Source organism: Pelecanus crispus, chromosome 11 (assembly GCF_030463565.1).
Source record: "Pelecanus crispus isolate bPelCri1 chromosome 11, bPelCri1.pri, whole genome shotgun sequence".
NCBI lineage: Eukaryota > Metazoa > Chordata > Aves > Pelecaniformes > Pelecanidae > Pelecanus > Pelecanus crispus.
The window spans coordinates 38,149,622-38,171,436 of NC_134653.1; the positions used below are offsets into that span (position 1 = coordinate 38,149,622).

The 21,815-nt window shown below is 40.6% G+C and overlaps 1 protein-coding gene across 2 annotated transcripts; it reads right to left on the reverse strand.

Moving 5' to 3' along the window:
* Window positions 1-249: 249 nt before the first annotated feature.
* Window positions 250-21,115, reverse strand: DGCR8 (DGCR8 microprocessor complex subunit). Of its 2 annotated transcripts, XM_075718724.1 has the most exons (14): window positions 21,093-21,115; window positions 14,495-15,494; window positions 13,884-14,046; window positions 12,305-12,447; window positions 11,359-11,641; window positions 9,514-9,711; window positions 8,101-8,202; window positions 6,066-6,164; window positions 4,756-4,838; window positions 3,492-3,592; window positions 2,941-3,047; window positions 2,597-2,724; window positions 2,041-2,154; window positions 250-1,727 (listed from the first exon to the last, which is right to left on the reverse strand). In XM_075718724.1, exons 2-14 carry the CDS (start codon window positions 15,215-15,217, stop codon window positions 1,644-1,646), a joined length of 2,328 nt encoding a protein of 775 aa, XP_075574839.1. In that variant the 5' UTR covers window positions 15,218-15,494; window positions 21,093-21,115; the 3' UTR covers window positions 250-1,643. The 2 variants fall into 2 exon arrangements, with proteins under 2 accessions (XP_075574839.1, XP_075574840.1); XM_075718725.1 differs by lacking the exon at window positions 9,514-9,711.
* Window positions 21,116-21,815: the final 700 nt, after the last annotated feature.

The window sequence follows — 21,815 nt, forward strand, 5'->3', positions numbered from 1 at the left end:
GCACTAAATTCATTATCCCGCAGCGCTCTCTAACGCGGTAAAAAGCCTCAGCCAACCCCCCCGCCCCAGCCGGCTGCCCAGGCAGCGGGCGCAGCCACGCCGGGCGCGCGCCCACCCCTGCTCCTGCGGGCGCGGGGCACGGCGCAGCCGGGAACGCCGGAGCCGGGCCCCCAGCTTGGCTCTCGCTCTCCCCAGGAGCAAAGCAAGAGCACAGGAACGGCTCCGAGCGCCGGCTCGCCCCAGCCACCCGCCACGGACCCCCCGCCGCCGGACGCTGCTTCTGTGCTGAACGAACAAAGCCTCGGGTGACATCCCAGTACTGCCCAGCATCTAAGATTGTATTTTATAATAATTGCATATTTGTGATTTCCTTATTTATCAGTATAACCTGTTATGGTCTCATTCTACTCATTATGTCATATTCCAAATCTACATTCTAATTTTCTTTGCAGAAGTTACACTTTTTCTTTAAAAACTAAAAATGTAATTAAAAAAGTAACACCCAAAACTTCTTAAAAAACCTAAATTGCTGCAGTTATTTCAGATTTCTCAGGGTTGTGTTGTTTTGGTTTTTGTTTGTTTGTTTTTCTTTTTTTTTTTAATGCTTTGCTTCTCTGGTGCAAGTTTAATTAAGACTTCATTGATGAAGTCAGAGGTACCCTGACTCCAAACAAATGAGAAAGCGTTTTATCGCCGGGAGAAGGGAGTGGAAGGTCTTTAAACACCTCATTGGCAAAACATTTTCAGACTGTCAACCATCATCAGCTGCGCTTGGCTCCAAGCTTTGAGAACAGCCTCTCCAATTGCAGTTTTTACTTTAATCAGATCAATAGGGCCACATTTTCCCCTTTCAACAGACCTGTAAACTAACACAGGCTCTTTTCAATTAAGATAAACCCCAACAATTTTGGATATCCAGCCTGTTGCTCTTAACACTACCAGGTATACTTGTTCTTTTCAAGTAGTTAAAAAATCTTCATACTGTGATCTTGAATAACTAAGCCTGGCAGGAGACAAAAACCAAAACGGAACAAAAGGAACAGCATTACTGGCCTAATCCTATGGCGTTAGGAACATTGCTCATCACTGTCGTGTATTTGTCACCAAAGTGTCCTATCAGTGCATATTATTATGTGCTGAAATGCAACAAAACTTTTCACAAAAATAGTTTTAGGCATGTTCATACAAGAAGATGTACATATAATTCTTTTATCTATACATATATATGAATGTGTATATATATAATATCAGCTTCAACCTGTACATAGATACTCTGAATTTCATCCTTGAAACACATCCATTTCAAACAACATGGATGGCTTTCCAGGAAAAAGTGCTTGATTGAGTTTATCCTGTGTGAACATGCCTGCCCCCTGTGCATTTGCCCAAGTAGAGATAGTTATGATCAATCCTTTAAACGTACGTATCTCAGAGGTATTAACAAAAAAAAACCAAAAAAAAACCAAGAAAAAGAAAGTAGGAAAAAGTAATATTGCCCTGATGATGCAAAAAGAACAATGCATAACTGAAGCAGCTTGGATTTTAAAAGTTATCTTGCATTCTGCAGCAAACAATTTTTAAATAATTGTTGAAAATCTAGTTCCTCCATTTGTGTTATTGCTCCCCACTCGTAGATTTTCTCATCACACGTCAACGGTACACAGAGGTTCGCTACCAGGCTGAGCCGATTCCACTATCGTCATCTTGGGTTTCTTTCGTGTTTCCTCCTAAAAGGATACGAAACAAACCCCACTGCACAGTCAGCAAGCGAATATAATAATACAACACCATTTAACAATTTTCAACAATTTCAGCCAAGTTTGTGTGTCAAGCTTTGTGAAAAGCTAACTTGTTCTAATGTTAAAAATAAATTCACTGGAGTAGGTAAAATTGAGTTATAAGCCCATTTAAAAGAGAAGATGAAAACTGCTCTAAAAGTAGCCCCCCTGCCCCGAAATCGAGTTTGCAAAAACTCTAATAATTAGGAAGCTGACCCATGGCATTCCTCCTGTTTATAAATGCAAGGGAGCGTATACTCACTCTTTCTTGGGCCAATTTTTTCATTTCTTCCTGTAACTTGTTCAGGATGTGCAGATTTGGCTTGTTCTTTTTGGCATACTGCTGAAGCTCTATCACGCTTTTATCAGAGGTTTCCTGTTCAACAGAACCACAAGCAGCAACAGATGAGCTTTTTTTGACTAAAAAAAGAAAAATTAACATACCCGTAGCAGAAGTTTGATCTGCGATACTTGTGCTTCCTTAAGTAGTAACACCTATTTACGCGAGTCGGTTAAATATTAACTAGATTATATAATTTCGACCTGGACGATGCAAGATTAACACAATTGTTACGGTCAATGAAAGCGCTCATCTCATGCTCTGGCAATAGCAAGGTACGAGAATCAATTCAGAAGAACTGAGAATTGCTCGTCAATCGCACAGGGCCTTTACCATGACGGGGAGCGCCACTATCATGCCAAAATAGATACCATTAAAGCTTTGTTGTAACTAAATTAAAAAAGAAAAACCATCAGAAAAATACAAAAGCAAAAGCACAATCACAAGGTAGGTTACAATCCAACAAAATCATGTTCACCTGTTTCACCATCTTGCTACTCTCTCTACCATACATACGCAACAGAGAGCCCCAGTTTTTCACATGTGGATGCAGTAGCTGTAGGATTTTCTGAGAAGCTAATTGTTTCCCCACTCTCTTATTTTTGCCTGTAAAAATAATCATGAAGATGTGTCAGCACTGGCACATGACGTAATCAGATGAACACCAATATTTACTTGTGTTATTCAAAGTCGAGACGCCAGAGAAGAGCAGAGCAAGCACGTAACAAGCTAGACAGCCGAACAAGCACCTACGCAACGCACAAACCGAGAACAGGAAAAGAGGCAGCTATTATCAGAGGTGACGCCAAGTACTGTACTTACACCAGCCTCGCACCGTGTGCTTGCCACAAGTCATGACATACTCGCTCTTCTGATTTTTACCAGGAATCACTTCAAACTTTATGGATGTATCACCCATTCCATGGTTTCTTAAGCACAAACAAAACCAGTATCACATACTAAGTACAATTACAGACAACTGACGTGGTTGTAGTTACCTTTGACAGTCATTGCAAAGGAGTTGGATACATTAATACTAAACTGTAAGGCATTCATTAATAAAGAGTTCTTTTTTAGATCAGTAACTTGACTTGAATGCAAAGGCAAGCCTGTGCAAAGGAAAACCAAATATATTTCTATGTCCCACAACTAAATCCTAATCTCAGAAGAGGCACAGACAGCGCACAGGGATTAGAGGAGGGCACGGCGTTACCCAGCTCAATCCAACCACGTCCCTTGCGGCCGCGGCGAGCGGGGGAAGCTCGGCCCAGAAACGCCCAGGTGCCTGACAACCGCTGTGGGGACCGGCAACCAACGCGCCCGACCCAAGCGCCCGTGAGCGGCAGAACGGGCTCCGTGCTCTGCGGCCTTACCTTTTAAGGCACTCGTGGAGAATCTGATACGGAGACAAGAGTCCGGCTTTACTGGTGAGTTCATATACCCGTGAGTCCTCAATACTGATATGGTTAAAATACTACAACGGAATGGAAAAGGGTTGTTGAGCTTTTGCACAGAGATGACCTTAATACCGTTCTTAACCCTCGCTCTCCTTCGCAACATTAAACAAATTCTGTTCCTCTGTGCTTAATACTTAAAAAAATATTTTTAAATCCATAATGGAGGTATTTACCAACATCGTTAAGACTGCCACACCCAATCATATATTTGCAGACAGAAATTTAAGTAACTCTTTTAACTCCAATTTTGCATTATACAAGATGGACATAAAAATGACAATCTTATAAATTCTTCATCATCCTTTCTCCCTCAGGACAAGGTTATTTTATTTAACTAATTATGAAATTCTACTTGCCAAAATGCTGTCGTTTAATAAAAGAAAACATAATAGCTATTGGAACATTTTGTATTTTATTTTAAAACAATGTGAAAAAAAATAATCTCTGTGTTTTCTTAAAGACCATTTCAATCGTGTAGAGCATATGGTACAGTTTTAAGTTGAAGCAAGTGTACAAACAACTCATTCTGCATATTACACTTTTGAAACAAAAATATTCCTTTCAGGCTGATCACCAATTTTTCCTTTAGTCCCTACTGATGGTCTATACATGCTGAATGGGAAGTGAACACATCACTGACAACTACCTGTTTAATATTTCCAATACCTGGAAACATAGCACAGGCTCTCCACTTAAAGTTTTCCTTTGATTTTCTCAAATGTTACTGCTTAAAGTCTGAAGTTTTAGCTGTCTGATCTGGCAATAAGGAGCTTTCACAGCTAAGTGAAAATGTCTCGGACACCCGGGCACTTTTAGTTCTTTCTTGGTCTTCTAAGACGACTGCACAAAACCAGACAGCATCTAGTTCTGAACTTTTCAAGGCATCAGCCAGAGGACTCTGGAAGCCAGGGCAGCGCCGGCAGCCCAGTGTCTTGGAACATTTCAGGCCTTCAGTAAGTGACCTGATGTTGCAACAAGAGATGAGTTCTCTGCATCACCGTAAATTTTCTGATCAGCTCCAATAGAAAAAAAAAAAGTACTTTCATTGCCATAGATCTTGCTATAAATGAAGAATTTCACATTTCCATCTGACTGAGAAAACTTTATGAATTTCTCACATTGAAGGTGTAATGTTTTTAAAAATAGACTCCATGACAGCCAGCAAGCAAGAGTTCAGTACCTCAAGTTCTTCACTGTCTTTGGGCTTCTCCTCAGAGGTCTGTTTAACAAAGTCAGGAATAAGGATTTCCAGTGTAGCTCGAGCTGCAGAAAACGATCAAACACCTTGATTACATTTATTTTAAACAATGACTGTAAAGAAAAAACAGCAGAATGAAGCACTCTTTAAGCAAGCCCCCATCTCCCCTAGAAATATCCACTCATATTATAGAACAGCTTTACAGATACGACGGGCATCTTCTTTTTGTAAGTAGTATATTCACTTGCACTTTTTAAAGGAAAAAAGGGAATTCTACTTGTTCAAGTTGATAATGAAAGTCTCACAACTAATTAAACCAAGAAGAAACCGCTTTTTGCAAATGCCTATGAAAGGAAAGAAAATTACAATGGAGTCTCATTTGAAAAGTGACGTAGAGCCCTTAGGGCCTGAAATCAGAGAGCTGTCCTTCCCCCTTAGCTGTTACAGCCGAGCCCTAGCACTGGGGCTCTCAGAACCCTAGTATTGTACAAAAGGCACACCCGGAATTTGCCTAAATTTTCACAGAAAAATATCTTTTTTTTCAGGCACAAACACTTCTGGGCTGGCTTTTGGTGATTTAGCACACCGACATATTTCACAGGTGCATAAAGTACTACCGGTACATTATGCATCTTTACATTTTGAGAAATTATTTTTTTCTTGATCCTTATGCTAAAGACATTTAAATTTGGAGATCAGTAAGAAGTTCTAATGTGTCAGATACATTCTCATCTAGATCTTAATTATTTACATATTTATTACAGACTGACACAATTAGAACTAATTAATGAAGACAAGTACTTGCAAATTAATAATCACATACATAGTTCAGTGCAATTGTTTTATTACCAGAAAGAGAACCAAAACAACCAAAAGCTTGAGGGTTTTTTGTTTGTTTTTAAAGAAGGGCAAAGATTTACATTTTGCTAAAATCCACACACCAGGTGTTTATATAGCAGGTGACTGTATAAATATAAAACCCCCAACACGTTCTTACTGGTCCAACCATTGGAGAAACACCCTCTTACCGCTACTCGGTACACAGCAATAGTTTACATCTAAGTTAACATCTGAAGTTTCTTCGTGGTTTTCTATCCCAGTACACTGTTGAACCTAGGGTTGTCAGAAGAGTCTCTGCAACAGTATTTATCACTTTTACCAAAAAGACACAAGTGTACCTTCTCTATTAACAAAATTATTCCTACTTACTACTGCAAATAGGCCATCTTCAAAGCAGAAATGAAAACAGATAAACAATTTGGCAGTTGGTATTAGGAAAGAAAAAATGTTACCAGCTTTATTCTTGGCAAGTTTTTTGCTGCTGGCAGTTCCTGCCCCATAAGTTACTCCATCAATAATCACTGAGGCTCCAAAAGGTTCACTTGGGTTCTCTGGAAATGGAGGAGGAAAGAGAGGGAGAGTTTTGCAAAACTCCCGATGTAAAATACTCATCCCGAACATGAAATAACACCACTATCAAGATTTGTTTCCTTCTTCGTTTCAGCTTCAAGAGGGATGGAAATTGTTTACTCTTCAGAAAGACTGAAGAATTGCTTACTACAGTGTATGAAAAACTAGTAAGAGTTTTCCATTAACAGAGACTTACCACCATGTACTTCCTTCTTCCAAATGAAGAACTTTCAAGCTTTAAGAGATCATTTGTAATCTGCCAGAATTCAAATGTTAATTCCAAAGTTTTTGCATCACTAACACAGGGTAAATACAAGAGCTACACATTCCGATATTGAAAATTCGGTTACATTATGTAATGCATATATAGGAATAACATAATTCTGAGTAATTATAGATTCCACACTAAACTAAGACGCCTGACTTGTAATTCCTTGGATGCTGACTGCAGGACTTAATGCTTTCAAGCCTGCTGCTGAAAACAGTGTAATTTCTTCCTTCTCCATAAGGCACCCCAAAAAAACCCCGGCAAAAGCAAAAATGCAAGGAACGTACACTACACCACTTTGTAAAGCAATCTCAAATACAGCTAGACAGGGCAATCTGGCTGGAATTTACAGAAAAAAAATCCAACATTAATTTGATTCCAGTTGTATTTGCCACATATGCAACACATTTAGATTCTTGGTTAGGCATCAAATACATTCCCCCACAATGTTTATCTAAAATAAAATTCTCCTCGAGTTCTTGTTTTTCCGAGTGCTAGCATCACTTACACAGTCTCAGTACAGCCTAAGTCAGGAACTACCAAACTACCTTTCTCACCACTGAAACAGGATAAAATTAAAAGCTCTTTAAAGACAGATATCCATCCAGCATTTCACATAAATCCCACCGTAATCGTAGAACAACATAGTCTCAAGTAATTCTTTAAGTTACTTTTAGTCCAGCAGAATGACACTTCTATTTCCATTCTTCTAATACTATGAGCGAAGTTAGTCAACATTTATAGCAAATCAATTCCTACCGACAGCACATGAACTTTTCGCAATCTGCACCTAACTAGTAATTTCTCCATTAATATTAGTTATAATTTATCAAGGACCTTAGAGAATAGTCACACAAGACAAACTGCCTACATTGCCATTTCTGGTTTCCATTTAAATTTTTAACATCAATTTATACATACACAAATCTCTTAGGATGACCAGATTTAAATACGAACCCCCATGACATAACAGCAATCATAACACACAATAACTTGAACAGTTAAAGGATTTTAAAACTCTACATACATAAAAAAACTACTGTATTTTTTATTAGTTGGAAGAAAACCAGAACAGAACAAAACCACAAAAATATCTCAAATTATTGCAGCTTTAGAGAGGGTACATAGATGTCTGCAGAAATCTTTCAAATTCGTAACAGCTTCATAATTGAAGGCCTATGTATTTCTGTTCAGAAACTATTTGGGTTTAGTATTTAACTTTTTTTTTTTTAGAATTCTGATTATTCACTAAAACAACACATGCCTTACAATCAGATTTTCTGGACATCAATGACAAGAAAATTAAGCAAATATTAACTGTGCAGTCAGCAAAACTGTAATTGCCCATATTTCACTGACGCATCCTTTTAGACACAAATTAGTTACTCAAATCCATTTTCACTTAGGCACAGTTTTCCAAGTGAAAAGCCATACTGTTATTTTAAATATAAGATTGCTCTTATCCTCAAAAGCCATGTTTAAGATACAGAAAAAGTTTCCTAGCTAGAATTTGACTCACAACAGATTTTCAAGACATACCCTAGGAAAAACATCCATAATTTGATTTTTTTTTTTTTTTTAAGCTATCCAAGCGTGAAATAAGCCCTTCAAAACAGCATGTGGTCGATTAAAAAATTTAACAGACTTACCACATTCAAAGAAATTGTAAACAGGGCGAACCTTTAGGACTCGTTGCATATATTCATGCAGTATGCAAACTTCAGACTTCCCATTGGGATTAATGACGAATTCTACAAAAAAAGAAAGGGAGGGGAGGGGGAAGACAGCTAAGTAGTTCCAGTCTTTAAAAGACAATTTCTACTACAAATAAATATATAAATAAATTACAAGCTATAAGGGATAAGTGCCCACTCAAATTAAAAGCAATGCTGTTGAATCAGACATGGATAATTATGACCTCAAAGCCCATTTTCTCTGAAAAAAGTATTGAGAAATAAGTCTGAGAAATTTCTGTCAACAACTGGAAGTGCACCGATTATGAGCTAAGTAAAATATTCTGTGTTCAATGTTTGCAGTCCCATGGCCTCTGGACCTCTAAGCACAGCATTTTTGGCAGCTACCATCAATTAGAAATCCTCTGATTTGCTCCTAAACACACATATCTCTCTCTTCTAACAACAGGCACATAGACTTCAAATGCACAAACCAGAGTCACTCAGTTGTTTTCCCAGGAAATCCTGTTTAGCAAGCCACAGATACAACCCTGCAACAGTATCTTTAGTCAAAAGCACAAACCCTGCCTCAGTGGGCACTATGGCAGTATGGAACAGAATGTTACGATTTAGATAGATAAAGTGCAAGTAAGTCCGTAATTTAGATGGTTTCAATGTAGCTCTAAACCTATAATTTAAGATAAAGTGTATTAAGTAAAAATTCAACTGCACCTCCCTGTAACAGGGAATGGTCAATATGCAGCTCATAAGCTTTAATTCTGCTAAAGAGAAGAAACCCAGAAACATGACAATGTACAAAACAAGAACAAAACCCAAATCACAGGTCTATGGACATTTTAAATACCAGACTGCAGTTAAACATGCTACTATGGCTACACAGCCAACACAGCTAATTCACCCAGCTTCTCATCAGGCATGCTATCCACTCCTCACACCACAGAATACAACTGCACACACAGTTCTTTCTTAACCGTTTCCATCAAACTGCTTTAAATTTGTACTTTTAATTGTAGGTTTTAATCTGGATCAGTCAGGCATTTGTAACCAGTCCCTAACTTGGGACCAACTGGAACTGGTACAGAACTGAGAGGCAGTAGCACTGAGTGACTAGGCAGGAGGGTTTTCAGTAACAAGCAGCTGAAGGTAGTAACCAGCTACCAGGACTGAAACCTTATATAAAAATCCTTTAATTTAGGAATTATTCTTTTTAATAGGAAGTATATTTTGACAGTATTTTTCCTTTACTACGTAATATGATGGATCCAAGAACACAGTATTCTAGAACAAGAAGAACTCTTCTTCAGTCAGGCTTAGAACTGTAATTTGTCTTTGATACAGAATATTTGAACTCCAGGTAGACAAACCAACCTTTCTTTGTAGGTGCATCTTGCACAGACAAGGTAATGAGTTTCTGATTGGCAGGCAGAATAGGCCGCTCGGATTCTGCCTGCTTCCGCTTCATTTCACGATTGAATTGCCGTCTCTCAGCCCAGGTTCTGAATTTTTTTACAGTAACTTGTTCAAAGTCAAAACGCTTTTCAAGATAGCGTCTAAAATCTTCCAGATCTAAGAAACACAAGCAAGTTACTCTCTCTGCTTTACCACTGAGCAAGCATTAAGTTCACTACTTCCACTGTTTTAAACATGTTATAATTATTTTCTTAGACTAGGAGCAAAAGTAGTGGCTTTAGTTCACATACTCAAGGTTAAGATGCTATTTTACACTAACACAACTAATTAGAAGTTTTCCTGTTACTGGGTCAAATGCAAAACATTTGTGCAAATTGGAAAACAAACCAAACCCCAAACATTTTGTTCTGTCGCTTGAAGATTCTACTAAGCCCTAACCAGCATAATACCCAACACAAATTGTAACAAAACACTAGTAATTGCTCTACTTAATCACCTATTCACCTTCTCATTACCTGAAACAAGGTATACAGTGAGTAACAGTAGTTATGCTATTGGCCTCAGTTTCCTGAAGCCAAAACTGACTATTGCTGCCTATTTATTAAACAGTGTACCATGAAACACTACATAATGATGCTCCACGAACTCCATGAATATCTGCTGGCCTCTAAGCAGAACTTAACACATTCATTTTCACATACAGAGTACTAAAAGACCACCCCCCTTGAAGTACAGCTGCTTCTCCTTTATAGGATATTTCTGCAGATATAATCAGCAAAAATAAGGAGCAGCATCCCAAGATGTAAACAAACAACAGCAAGCTGCTGGCATTGTTTCCTTCCACAAGGAATTCCAAATGCAAGTCACGCTTATACTTGATCACTCAGTATTTTTTTCAGTAATACAGAACAGATCCTATTTAAAGAGAGAGATAGACAGGTGAACTTCACGTAGAAAATAAGTGCTTACTGGTTTCAGTTTTGCTGCTAAATATTGATGATGGTTTTTTTCTGACATCTTTTGGCATGGTTGTTGGACTGAACAGGACGTGTAATGACAAGGACAAGTTTTATCCCTATCAGTATTCTGAGCAGCAGTAATTTACATGGATGATAATACTCTTGGGTACGCAGTCATGGTAAGTGGCACGTGAGCTTTCTCTCTAAGTTCCTCTAAGTTTGGCAGTGCTTTTGGCATGACTTCTTTAGGCAGCTTTTTGTATAAAAGCTATCAGACTTGCACAAATAAAATAATGAAGCATCACACCCCTTTGCACGAGTGCAATTATATTCGCAGAACTTGCTCTGCTAGGCTTGTGCAAATAAGCAAATCTAGTTTAACTGCACCATTCATCTTAAGAGGTCGTACTGAAAATAGATATAATTCAGCCAATATAGAGACTGTATAGAAAAGTCTATTTAAAGAAGTTGCACAAACACACCTGACAACAGCAATTCATACGTACATATTGACTTAATTTATTCTGAAACTGAGATAAAGACTACAGGACTAAACTTCCAAAATTTTCACATTTTTGTGTGTAAAACCTCTGCATGTGACCTATCAAGTCTTCAGCAAAAATCTCCACTGTACGCGCCTCTTCCTGTTTAAATCCAAATTGATTTCTAATAACTGGATCTATTTCTCCAGATCTCTGCGTATGAAAAACCATGCAGAAAGACAACTGACCACTTGATCTCAGGCAAGGTATTATTCAGTTGCCGAGTCTGGAATAAAGCATACGTATCCCAAATGCCACTACCCCAACTCTGGCCAAGAAAGGACTCCACTTTCCATACATACCTACAGATTCATCTTTACATACTTCAACTTTGGCCTTAACTTGTCCTAAGGCTCCTTGTGCTGCATCTCCCCCTGAGGCGTCTTTGTCATCTAAAGGCCCAGAATCAGCAGCAGTAGAATCTGGTTCTTCTGTTTGGCAGTCCAGTTCCGAAGATTTATCTAGGTGCTTTACAGGTGATACTTCCCCATTTGGGGTTATGTCATTGTTTTGTTCCCTTTCCTCATTTTCCTTCATTTTTTTGTAATGCAAGCAGGGAATGCTACTAAGGGGAGGATCATGTTTCTGCAAATATAAAACAGTACAGAAGGTTTCAGTACCTCAAGGTCACCAAAAGCAAAATTCAAAAACTAGAAGATATAATCAAGATGGAAGTTACTTTTATTTAGTCTAGGCTCAAGCTTCTCTTTGGTCAGCAGTCTTATTCTATTCAAGATCCGAGTACATCCGCTCCTACGGTATCTTGGCACTGTGTAACACTGATACTAACCTTCAAAGCGTGTTTGCTGTTTTAGATCCAAATTATATTCTGTTCAATTACATGCAAGTGCTACATGCTTTCATAAAATCCATTGAGCTCTCTTGGGGTTTAAGCCCACAACATTAAATCCAATTTCTGCAGATTCCTTGGGTTCTCGAACGTCACATCCTTACTTCTGTAAATGTGGACCGTAAGCCACGGCTCAGGCTAGTTTATAGCTACAAATAAATGATCTCAATATATTTAATGGTGGAATAAAACCAACATTTTGCAGCCATATGCTAGAACAACGAAGGCACCAAATAAGACCATCTCATTCACTTTAATTGCCCAAACTCATTGCAAAAATGGAGAAACAAAACACTAAGAAAAATCGTATCATATTTTCAGAGACAGAGGAGTTTGTTTGCAGGAACACATCTCATTTTCAAATCTCAGTAAGTATTTAAGTAATTGACAGCTCTCACCCTTATGCTTCCTGTTCCCAAGAAGTAAGGTCTAGACCAGGTAACAACTCTAGATTCTCTGTGCAGATATACAGGAATGCCCGAGTTATGGAATGTCATGATCCATCCATCTGGCAAAGGCTCTGTAGGAGGGCGGCCACGACCTTTAAAGCAAAGAATCACTTTAAACTTGGACAGACTGCTTAGAAGAACAGAAAAAGAATTAAGGTTTTTATTTTTGTTGCTTTTTCTGTCTCAAAGGATAAAATGACACTGAAACAAGACTAAAAGAGTTTTGTAGAAAGATTCTGTTTCGCTTTAATAAAAAGGCATATGCTTCCAAAGCACATTAAATCCTGCAAAATTACAGATTCCATTATGTTTTCAACTGAAAAGCAGTAGCAGCACTAATTTTTATACGGAATGATTTGTTTGTTTCACCAGTGAACTTTCTCTTCTCTTTAGTCTTCTTTAGGTACTTGTATCATCACAAGCACCACTATATTTACTTGAAAAGTCATACCTGCTTTTGAAACAACTGCGTTTTCTATTAAAAATTTTTGCACTTGACACTCAGGGACAAATTTGCATTGAGATACCACTAGACCCGCAGACCCAAACAGCCAGCAGCGGGTTAGACTGTAAGCTAAGGCTTTCCTATTATATTTTTCAGCGTAAGCACAAACCAGGATCAAGTCTACAAGCCTTTATACTTAAATATCTTAGCCATCAAGAATACTACTTCTTCCAGAAAACAAGACTGAAATTAGAGTACAATATGCCAATATGAAGAATTGCATAGCAAAAAAACCAATATTGCAGTAAAATGTTTATGCTCACACTAAAGTTAATGGCCTCACTCCTTTCTATTCCAGAAATCAGAGACCAGACTCATCTTAGCTAGGAGCCTCTTGGTAATCCTGTATTAGTATAAAATTTTGGAGGGAAAAACCATTTGGTTTCTTATTTCAGAATATAGCGAAGCTGTAAAATACTCCTCTAGAGCAGGTTCAAATTTTAATTCTAATTCAGACTATTTTCAGTTACATTCTTCTGGATTGGTTCACATTCTTAGCTCTTCTTTATCGGTAGTTTGTAACATTTACACGATGAAACTTGGTACATGTAAGCCACTGACTTTCCTAATGATTTTTTTTAGCTAGTATCACATGCATAAAGACTTCACATAGAGCAATTTCAACAACAGAAGTTCTGTAACTGAAGTAGGAAGAAGTTCACAACGACCACAAACAGTTGTCACCAGTTTCACAGTATTGGAGACAAAAGAACGGATCATCCTTGTTCACCTCCTCACCACTGAGGTAACATTCTTCATAACTTTTGACAAATCCACACACTAAAATACATTCTCATTACATACAACAGATGAAGATCAAAAGCACTCCTAAAAATCAACTTCACTGTTCAGGAACGTGAAAAATCATATCCTATAGTAAGAATCCTTCAAACAATACAGTTCTGTAACACATTAACCATTTCACAAGAACTGCTATCCTGAACTTTGCTTGCTGATATACTTTTGTTCTACAGACATAAGCCACACAAAAAAGTTACAGATATTTAATGAACATTAACTTACTTTTAAGTACAGTTTTAATTTTGGTCATCATTGGCTGCACGCTTGTTTCTCCATCAGACTGGTGATCACTTTCACCACCATATTTCTCATTTTCTAGTCTCCTTGTCTTGGGTGCTCGAAGACCCTCCTCCAGCAGAGCATCCACATCATTATCAAAGTCATCCTGAAAGAGACTTCATCAGACACCACCCTTCTGGGTCTACTAACCTCCCCTTCCCCTCGCAAAGAAAAAGTATGCATTTTCTCTATGTACTTCCATACAGAGAGAAACTAGAAATTTCCAATGATCCTAGTAAAAAGACTGAAAAATAAGAAAATAAGTTTTTGTAAGTGAGAACTGTTATTTTTCATGACAAAATGAGCTGCAGTCACTAAGAAGCCTTTTGAATGTTATTTCTAAACAAGACTATAGAAGCTGCCACACAACTCGGAAGTCTGACCAACGTATTTCACAAAAGTTTTCAGCCGAAGTTCTGCCTCTGAAAATTCTGCATTTTTGACTCAAGTACTGCACATTTGTAGAAGAAACTATTTCAGCGAACATCTTTACATACTTTTTTCCTAGCCACTTGGAAACCTCTTACCCACCAAAAACCTGTGGATTTACTTACCTCATACGAGTAATTCAAGGTTTCTTCATCCACTTTATCTCTTTGAACGATTGCTTTAGATGTGAACCCTCCTCCTTCTTCATCTATTTCCATCAAATTGTCGGTAAAATCTTCTAGCTCATCCAGAACTGCATATTCCACTCTCTTTTCCTGATCAATATCATTCTCATCATCCTTCTTGTCATCGTTTTCACCCCCTATTCCTACAGCTTTACCATTACTACCACCAAAAGGACAAACATGCAAATCCCCATTGACATTACTAACACCAAAATCTGCATCTGCCTTGTAATCCTGCTCAACTCCAGTGTACAGAACTTTCCTATCTTTGCTTTTGCAGCTTTCTGTAAAGCTAACGCTAATCTTTACATCTTTAAGTAACTTAAGATCTGGGGTGAACTTTCGAACTGAAGGTGCATGACGAGCAGTTCTTGGGCTTTGGTCACTACTGTTAGGGTCTATTATAAGACGACTTTTGTAGCAGGCAGATCCCTTTGTGAGAAGCTGTGTTCTGCAGATACTGTGCGTGTCCCCAGCAGGGGTATCTGACTGTCCATCACCACCAGAGCCAACGTCCATTACCTCTGCGTCACTGGACGTTTGCAGGGGAGGTGGTGGAGGCTGTTCATTAGGCGGCAGAGGTGGGGGACAAGTATGATTCTCCGCATTCATTTCTCTTGCAGGTTCTTTAGGGAGGGGTGGTACATTTTCATACGTCTCCATTTTTAAACTACCTTTTTTTAAAAAAACAATGCTTTAATAAATGTTTATATCTATACTCCTAACATGCGTAAGTCCATCAAGATTGGTTTATCATGTTCTATTCAACATGCAACACTGATGATTCAGTTAAGCTGACTACATTGTTCTTTTCATTAATGTAGACAGCTTTCAGAATCACTGTCTCAATTATTGGAAATCACAATGCATTCAGCTTAAATAGCTGAAGACTAAGACTGCATCTTCATTGGACAAGCAGGTCTCCCTTTCTTCTTTCAACCTACAAGAAGAAGAAGAAAAAAAAAAAAAGAAATCTTTGTCACAGGAAAAAAAACCCCAAACAAACAGAAATAGTATCCCAGGCAAAAAGAAAAAATGTCACTCCTTCCAGCATAAACTTCAAGTATAAGTAAGAGTGACATTTTTACAGTGAAAAAAGCAGGGTACCTTGATACCTTTTTGAATGAGGCTGAAATCAGATTGGTTTTACTGCTTGAACTGTACACCAGCACAAGAATTTGCCTATGCATAGTTGCCTGGATAATTTGTTGACTATCTCTGCTTGGTTAGCAGGCAGGGCATTAAGCATGGCATTTGTAGGGACCATACAAAAAACCGTGCATTTGGGGGGATTCTCACATTATTTAAAATAACCTGATATTCGAGCCATACTTACCCACACAGCAAAAAGGATAATTAGCTTACAGTTAAAGATAATTTGCAAAACCAACTAGATTTTAACAACTATGGTCTTCTAAGACATATAGCTTTTTGAAAGTTTAAGTTATTAGATATTTTTGAAATCTCACTGGAAGTTTTAACAGGAAGTCTCATAATTTACTGAAAACTCACACAAAATGATAATCAGATATTAGACATTTGATCTTATTTTCCATACTATTATGGACTATATATTTGTTATGTGGGAGGAATTCAGGACTAGATTAATAGCATTAATCAAATTAATCATAGCATCAAATGAATTCTGGAAGGCATTTAGAAGCCAATGTTTTAGGTAATCTAACCTGGCAAAAATATTTAATTGCTCTAGGAAATTTTACTGGAGGTAGGGGAGGTGTGTGTTTTGGGGTTATTTGTTTGGTTTTTACATTAAGTGGGTTCTTTCTACCATGTCTATGATGGCTTCTTCAATTATACTTTTGTCATCTCTGCAGGACTACAAGCATCTGGGGAAAGGAAGCGTAATTTCTTACCTGCTATTTTGGTTTCTCCAAGTCCCTCCGTACCACCCCAAACTGGGCTTAAATCCTCCTACCAGCTAGAAATAAAGCAGTGTTACTCTGCCCAAGACAGCCAGCTGGCTGAATCTTCTCTGTTCCGAGTATTTCCAGGTAGCAGAGAAAGCCTACCCAAGCATTCTAGAAAGATCAACTCCGAGTCCTTAGCACTGCTGTGTCACATTTGAAGGCAATGGGGCAGAACGTCTGGGTTGTCATGAGGGACTTAGAGAAGCCAAATATAATTCTCTAATGTATCTCTACGCCAGCCCAGACAGAACAAAGCAAAAGCAATATCCAAACACCAACTGGGGCAAGGCAGGAAGCTGGGAATCAGGAGTTATAATGGGATCAATTAAAATTCAACAGCATACAGAAACTACCTACCTGGAAGCTGGAAGAAAGCAAAATATACAACAGAGCAGACTCTTATTTTAGTGATTTGGCAATAAAGAAAGTTTTTCTGGGGTAGCAGAATAGTTTGCATTTTGTGGTGGTTTTTTGGGTTTTTTTTTTTTTCAAATTTACTCAAAACCGACACATTCAAGACGCTGAGCTTGACATGCGTTGTAGAATTACTAAGAAAAAATACTCCATTTTGATAAAGCTCTAAAATAATCCCATCTTCTCCGATACAAACATATTACCTTCCAGAATGAAAACCAGCTCATTCACCAGTAAGACAAGCAGTTCTACATATTTAAATCCATTCCATCCCACAAGATGATCATACAATCACCTGAGCAGTGATCAATTCCTTCTTCTTTCAATAGGTTCTGAAACACCTAATGTTATACAGAACACCTCTAGAAATGTATTTGTCTAATAACCCTCCTCATCCTCAGATTAAAAAAGAAAAAAAAATGGTGAATGACAGATTATTACATTCTTCACAATAAATCATTAGTGTCTTCATTGTTAATTCTGAACAAAAGAATCAAAAGACACAGTACAAGTTCAGCAACTCCTGAAAACTAAATGCCTAAGCAAGCTAATTTTACCCCCTTAGAGCCTGTAGAAGACTCTTTAAAAGAGCAAACAGAACTAATTTACACAAAAACAAAATAATGAAATTGGTATTCTAGAATTTGAAAGAGCGCTACCTTCCCATATGATCAAGGAGCTACCTGGTCCAACTAGAAGGACTATTTTTGACAAGTTGTAAGATGTGATCGACAATGCAGTTTCCACACGCCTGATACATGTCCTGTTCCTATGCTAAAGAGTGTTTTAACACCACCAATGTCAAAACACAATAAATGAATGTTTACCTGCCTAGCTTTGGCAGTTCGCTGATAATACACCTCCGCTCTTTGCAGAAAAGATGTCTTGTTAACATATTCAAGCACTATTAACAATGAAATTCTTGTTGGCCTTGAAATAATGAATCACATACCAAATCACTGCCAGCAATTGTCTACTAATCAGTACACATACTGTGGCCAGAAAAAAGTACTAGACCAAGATGAGTTTAAACTAACTTTTGCATTTCTAGCCATAAACCTGCCACATCCCGAGGGTAAGATAACAGAGTCTGGCAGCTCTACAGTTACAGTGGCCCACAATACCTTCCTATAAGCTACAAAAAGCCAGGGAGAAGTAGAGTAACACAGGTCCAATTCCCATCTACTTTTTTGCCAACTGATGTTACAATATGCCCTTTATACCAGGGGCTGGGAAAAAAAAACCACCAACACATCAAAACCAATAAGGAATTTCCCTTAGGTATCAGGTATTTTAAAAGAAAGAAAGAAGGGATGAAACCTAAAAGGATGACTTAGATGAGCCTGTAGGTTAAAAACAGCCAAACAGACCTTAGATCAGGGGAAGCCAACAACCATGTATAAAAACAGACTTAGCACGCTAGGTCATGTAATATCAGAATACAGCATAAGCTGGTCTGCCTACTGTCATCCTTAATTAACTTGCCCTGAAAGAACAGAATTTATTCTCCAGGGCTCCACCAAGTTCCATCGACAGTTTCCATAAGGACTCTTTAAAAAGATACAGAACACCACTGACAGCTGTGACAGCCAGTACAACACACTGAAGGGACTCGGGGTGAACTGCTGGAAATATGAATGCACAGCTCATGTTCTACAGATCACCAATACACAGATATTTCACATTTTTAATTGCTTGCTCTTATTTTGAGAAAATTTCATGTCACAAAGTAAACTCAAAGAAACATACATGGTGGACATCAAAACATAACGTAGCAAACTGCACAGGTCCCAACAAAAGCAGTATCTTGGCTTGGTTGTCTTACAGATGCTCTTTGAAGGCAGAACAAAAAAAACACCTAACCACTTCTTTGTTTAATAAGTACCACTGCCTGTTCCTGCAATTAGAACAGATAGATCAAAAGCACACAGAGAAAAGGGTATCTCTTTTTCAGACAAGAGAAAAACAGACGCTTAAAATTTGTAACCAGCACTGCCCAAACTCTACTCACTGTAGAGCACGTCAGCAGTCTTAGAAGCAAGTTCAATAAAGAACATATTTTCTTCATGAATACCTGTAGCTGCAATCGGGAACAAGGAGCAGAGTACCACAGATTCTCTCTCCAAAAATCACTTTTAAAAAGCAACTGGATTAAAAAGCAACTGTCAGAAACTCCTTACTTCGCATTCAGTGGACCTCAAAAGGAAGAGTGGCTCTGACCAAACTCCCCTTATTTGCTATTCAAATACAAAGTCTTCCTCACCCTCCGGCTCCAAATGGCAACTCTGCAGAGCAGAATTTATGAGGCATTGACCATGCTTGAAGATCGACTCAGCTTTAACCCTTATCACAGTAATTACTCACTCACGATCATCTACCACCTTTTTATTATACCTATACCTATTTTATCTTTTTGATATGTTCAGTCCTAAAAATAAGTTAATCCTACTTATTATCAACTGCTAAAAAACCCCAAGAATCAAGGAGACTGAATTTATTTTGTTTAAACCAGAACAGGAAGTCTCAAAAGAAAAATATTCTGTAAATTAACTACTACACACAGGAACTCATTTCCCTCCCTGTTACCAGCTTTAGAATAGAAAGATTCTGAAGGAAAGAACCACTTTGTGTAAGTCACCAAGGCAGTCTGAGAAAAGGCAGCCAGGGCCCAACCATAACATTATCAGTGGCAAACACAGACATGGCTGAAGAACTTCGCCAATTCATAAGACTTCATCCCATTTCAGAACGAGCAGAGGACCTTATTTTGGAAAAGCATCCTCAGAAATGGCAAAACAATTACTGCTTTTATAGCTTGACCAGTTTTCTAGCAGGGTTTAGATGGTTTCAACCAATTACGTAAAACAAGAAACCGTTTTTTAAAAGATCTGCAAATCAGAACCGAGGAAGAAGAAAAAAGTATTCTTCCTTTCACATCGCAATTAGCTTCTTACTTGTAAAGAAAAGCAACAGCCATAAGGAACTAAATTCTCCTCTCATTCTCCAAAAAAGCAAAATAATCCTGGTAATCAAAAGGAGCTGCACAAAACTACCAGTGACCTAACGCCTCATCCAGAATTAAAAACAGGAACCCTTAAGTTTAGATACCTAAACAGAAGGGAGAAGAGGTACGCTTACAAAAGAAAAATTACAGATCTAACTCCAACGTCTGTAACTCACAAGCTAAGGGAGCAATGAAATCGAACGGGTTCACTCAGCCAGCCCTCAGTCCCGGTTCAGGAGGGCGCGATGCCTGGATGTCAGGGGGCCCAGCCTCTCGGAGGGCAAACAGACTTTACAGAGGGGCCTGAGGGAGAGGTGCAAAAGAGAGACTTTTACTTTTCCAGCCAAAAAAGGTGAAGAAAGTTAGGAGAACAAACCTTTTAGAGACTGAACGAGATAACGGAGAGAAAGGTATAACTGTACTTCCCTGTTAATAAAAGGAACACAAGAAAAAGAATCCTGAGAGTTAGGGACGGCTACACCGCATTATCTTCACCGTACCAGAACTGAAGCAGACGGGCGCCCGCACACGCTGGTGCAGGGCTGCCTCTCCTTCCTAACTTTGCAGGGGAGGAGAGGCCCGTTCTCCCCCCCAGTCAGCGGATGTGTCTGGTGGAAGCCGCCCCTCGCCCCACGACAGGCAGGGGCGCGGCGAGCCGCGGGGCGCTGCACAGCCTCGGGCCGCAGCGATGCCCCCCGCCGCCCCGCTGACAAGGCATGGCGCTTCCCCTCCTGCTACCCTGAACGCAGTCGCACGGCGGGAGCGGGCAGGGAGGGGGCTGGGGGCGGGCAGGACCCCCCCCCCCCCCAAAACAAACAAACAACCAAACCGCCCCACAACAAGAAAACCCACCCTAAGCAAACCAAAGCGCTGGCTGTGAGGGAAGGACGGCCCAGCCGGGGCGGCGGGAAGCGCCTCACGGCAGCAGCCGCCGGCAGGGCAGCCCCTCGCCCGCTCCGGCGGCAGGACGTGGGTGCATTCGCCCCCGCCGCTCGGGGAACGGCTCCTCGCGGCTCCCCCGCCGCGGCGCCCGCCGGCCCCACGCAGCAGCCAGGAGCGCGGCGGGCCCGGCGGCCCCCGCAGGCGCCGCGGCCTGTGGGGACGGAGCGGTGACTGCCCGCGCCGCCGCGACCGGGCCGCAGGGGCCCACTCGCACACGCCCTCCCCGCCGCCCCGCGGCGCCGGCACCCACCTGAGCCATGCCCGGCGTCCCTGCCGCACCTCCGCGGCGGGGCGAGGGCCAGCTCGCCCGCTTCACCAACGCCGCCCGCCGCTCCGCGCCGCTGCCGCCATCTTTAAACGCCTGCTCCGAGCCGCTCCGCTCTCCGCAGGCGGGACTCCGCGCTCGCCAAGCCAATCGTCTTCTCAGGCTCTTCTGTCACCAACTTGAACTCTCGGGCGCCATTGGTGAGCTCCCCGGCATGTTAACCCGCTCTGCCAATAGAGACGCGAAAGACATACGCCCTCACAGCAGCGGGCCAATGAGAGGGCGGCGGGGGCGGGGCCGAGGCGGTGGGAGGGCGCGGCCCGCCATGACGGGAGCCGCTCCCGGCGCAGGGCGGGCGCCTTTGTCTGGGGCCGGGGGAGGCCGGGCCGGGGGGCCCCGAGCCGGTCACCGCCGTCCCGCTGCCGCCGCCGGGGCGGCCCGGCCGAGGGAGGAGCGCTCGGCAGCGAGCAGCGGCGCCGCGGATGGCCGGTACCGGCGCCGCCGAGGGGAGGCGGGCGGGCAGCCAGGCTGAGGCGAGCCGCACTCGCGCCGTTTCCGTCGCGTCAGGCTGGAGAACCGGTGGGTCCGGCCGAGGCTTCGTGCGCTTTGCCCTTTCACGTCAGCTGCCTGTTTTAAGATGAGGAAAACCGTAGCAGAAGCAAGCGTTGTAGGAAGTTAATGCCTTTTCTCGGGCCTGCAGGACTCCCC

Bases quoted from the DNA above. Each gene is read 5' to 3' on its own strand.
- DGCR8 (XM_075718724.1), bottom strand. From the start codon at position 15,217: ATGGAGACGTATGAAAATGTACCACCCCTCCCTAAAGAACCTGCAAGA. The intron at 12,448-13,883 runs GTAAGTTAATGT...TTTGCTTTAAAG, and splicing joins AATTAAAACTGTACTTAAAA to GTCGTGGCCGCCCTCCTACA. The intron at 4,839-6,065 runs GTAACATTTTTT...CGTTTTCTGCAG, and splicing joins ACTTGCCAAGAATAAAGCTG to CTCGAGCTACACTGGAAATC.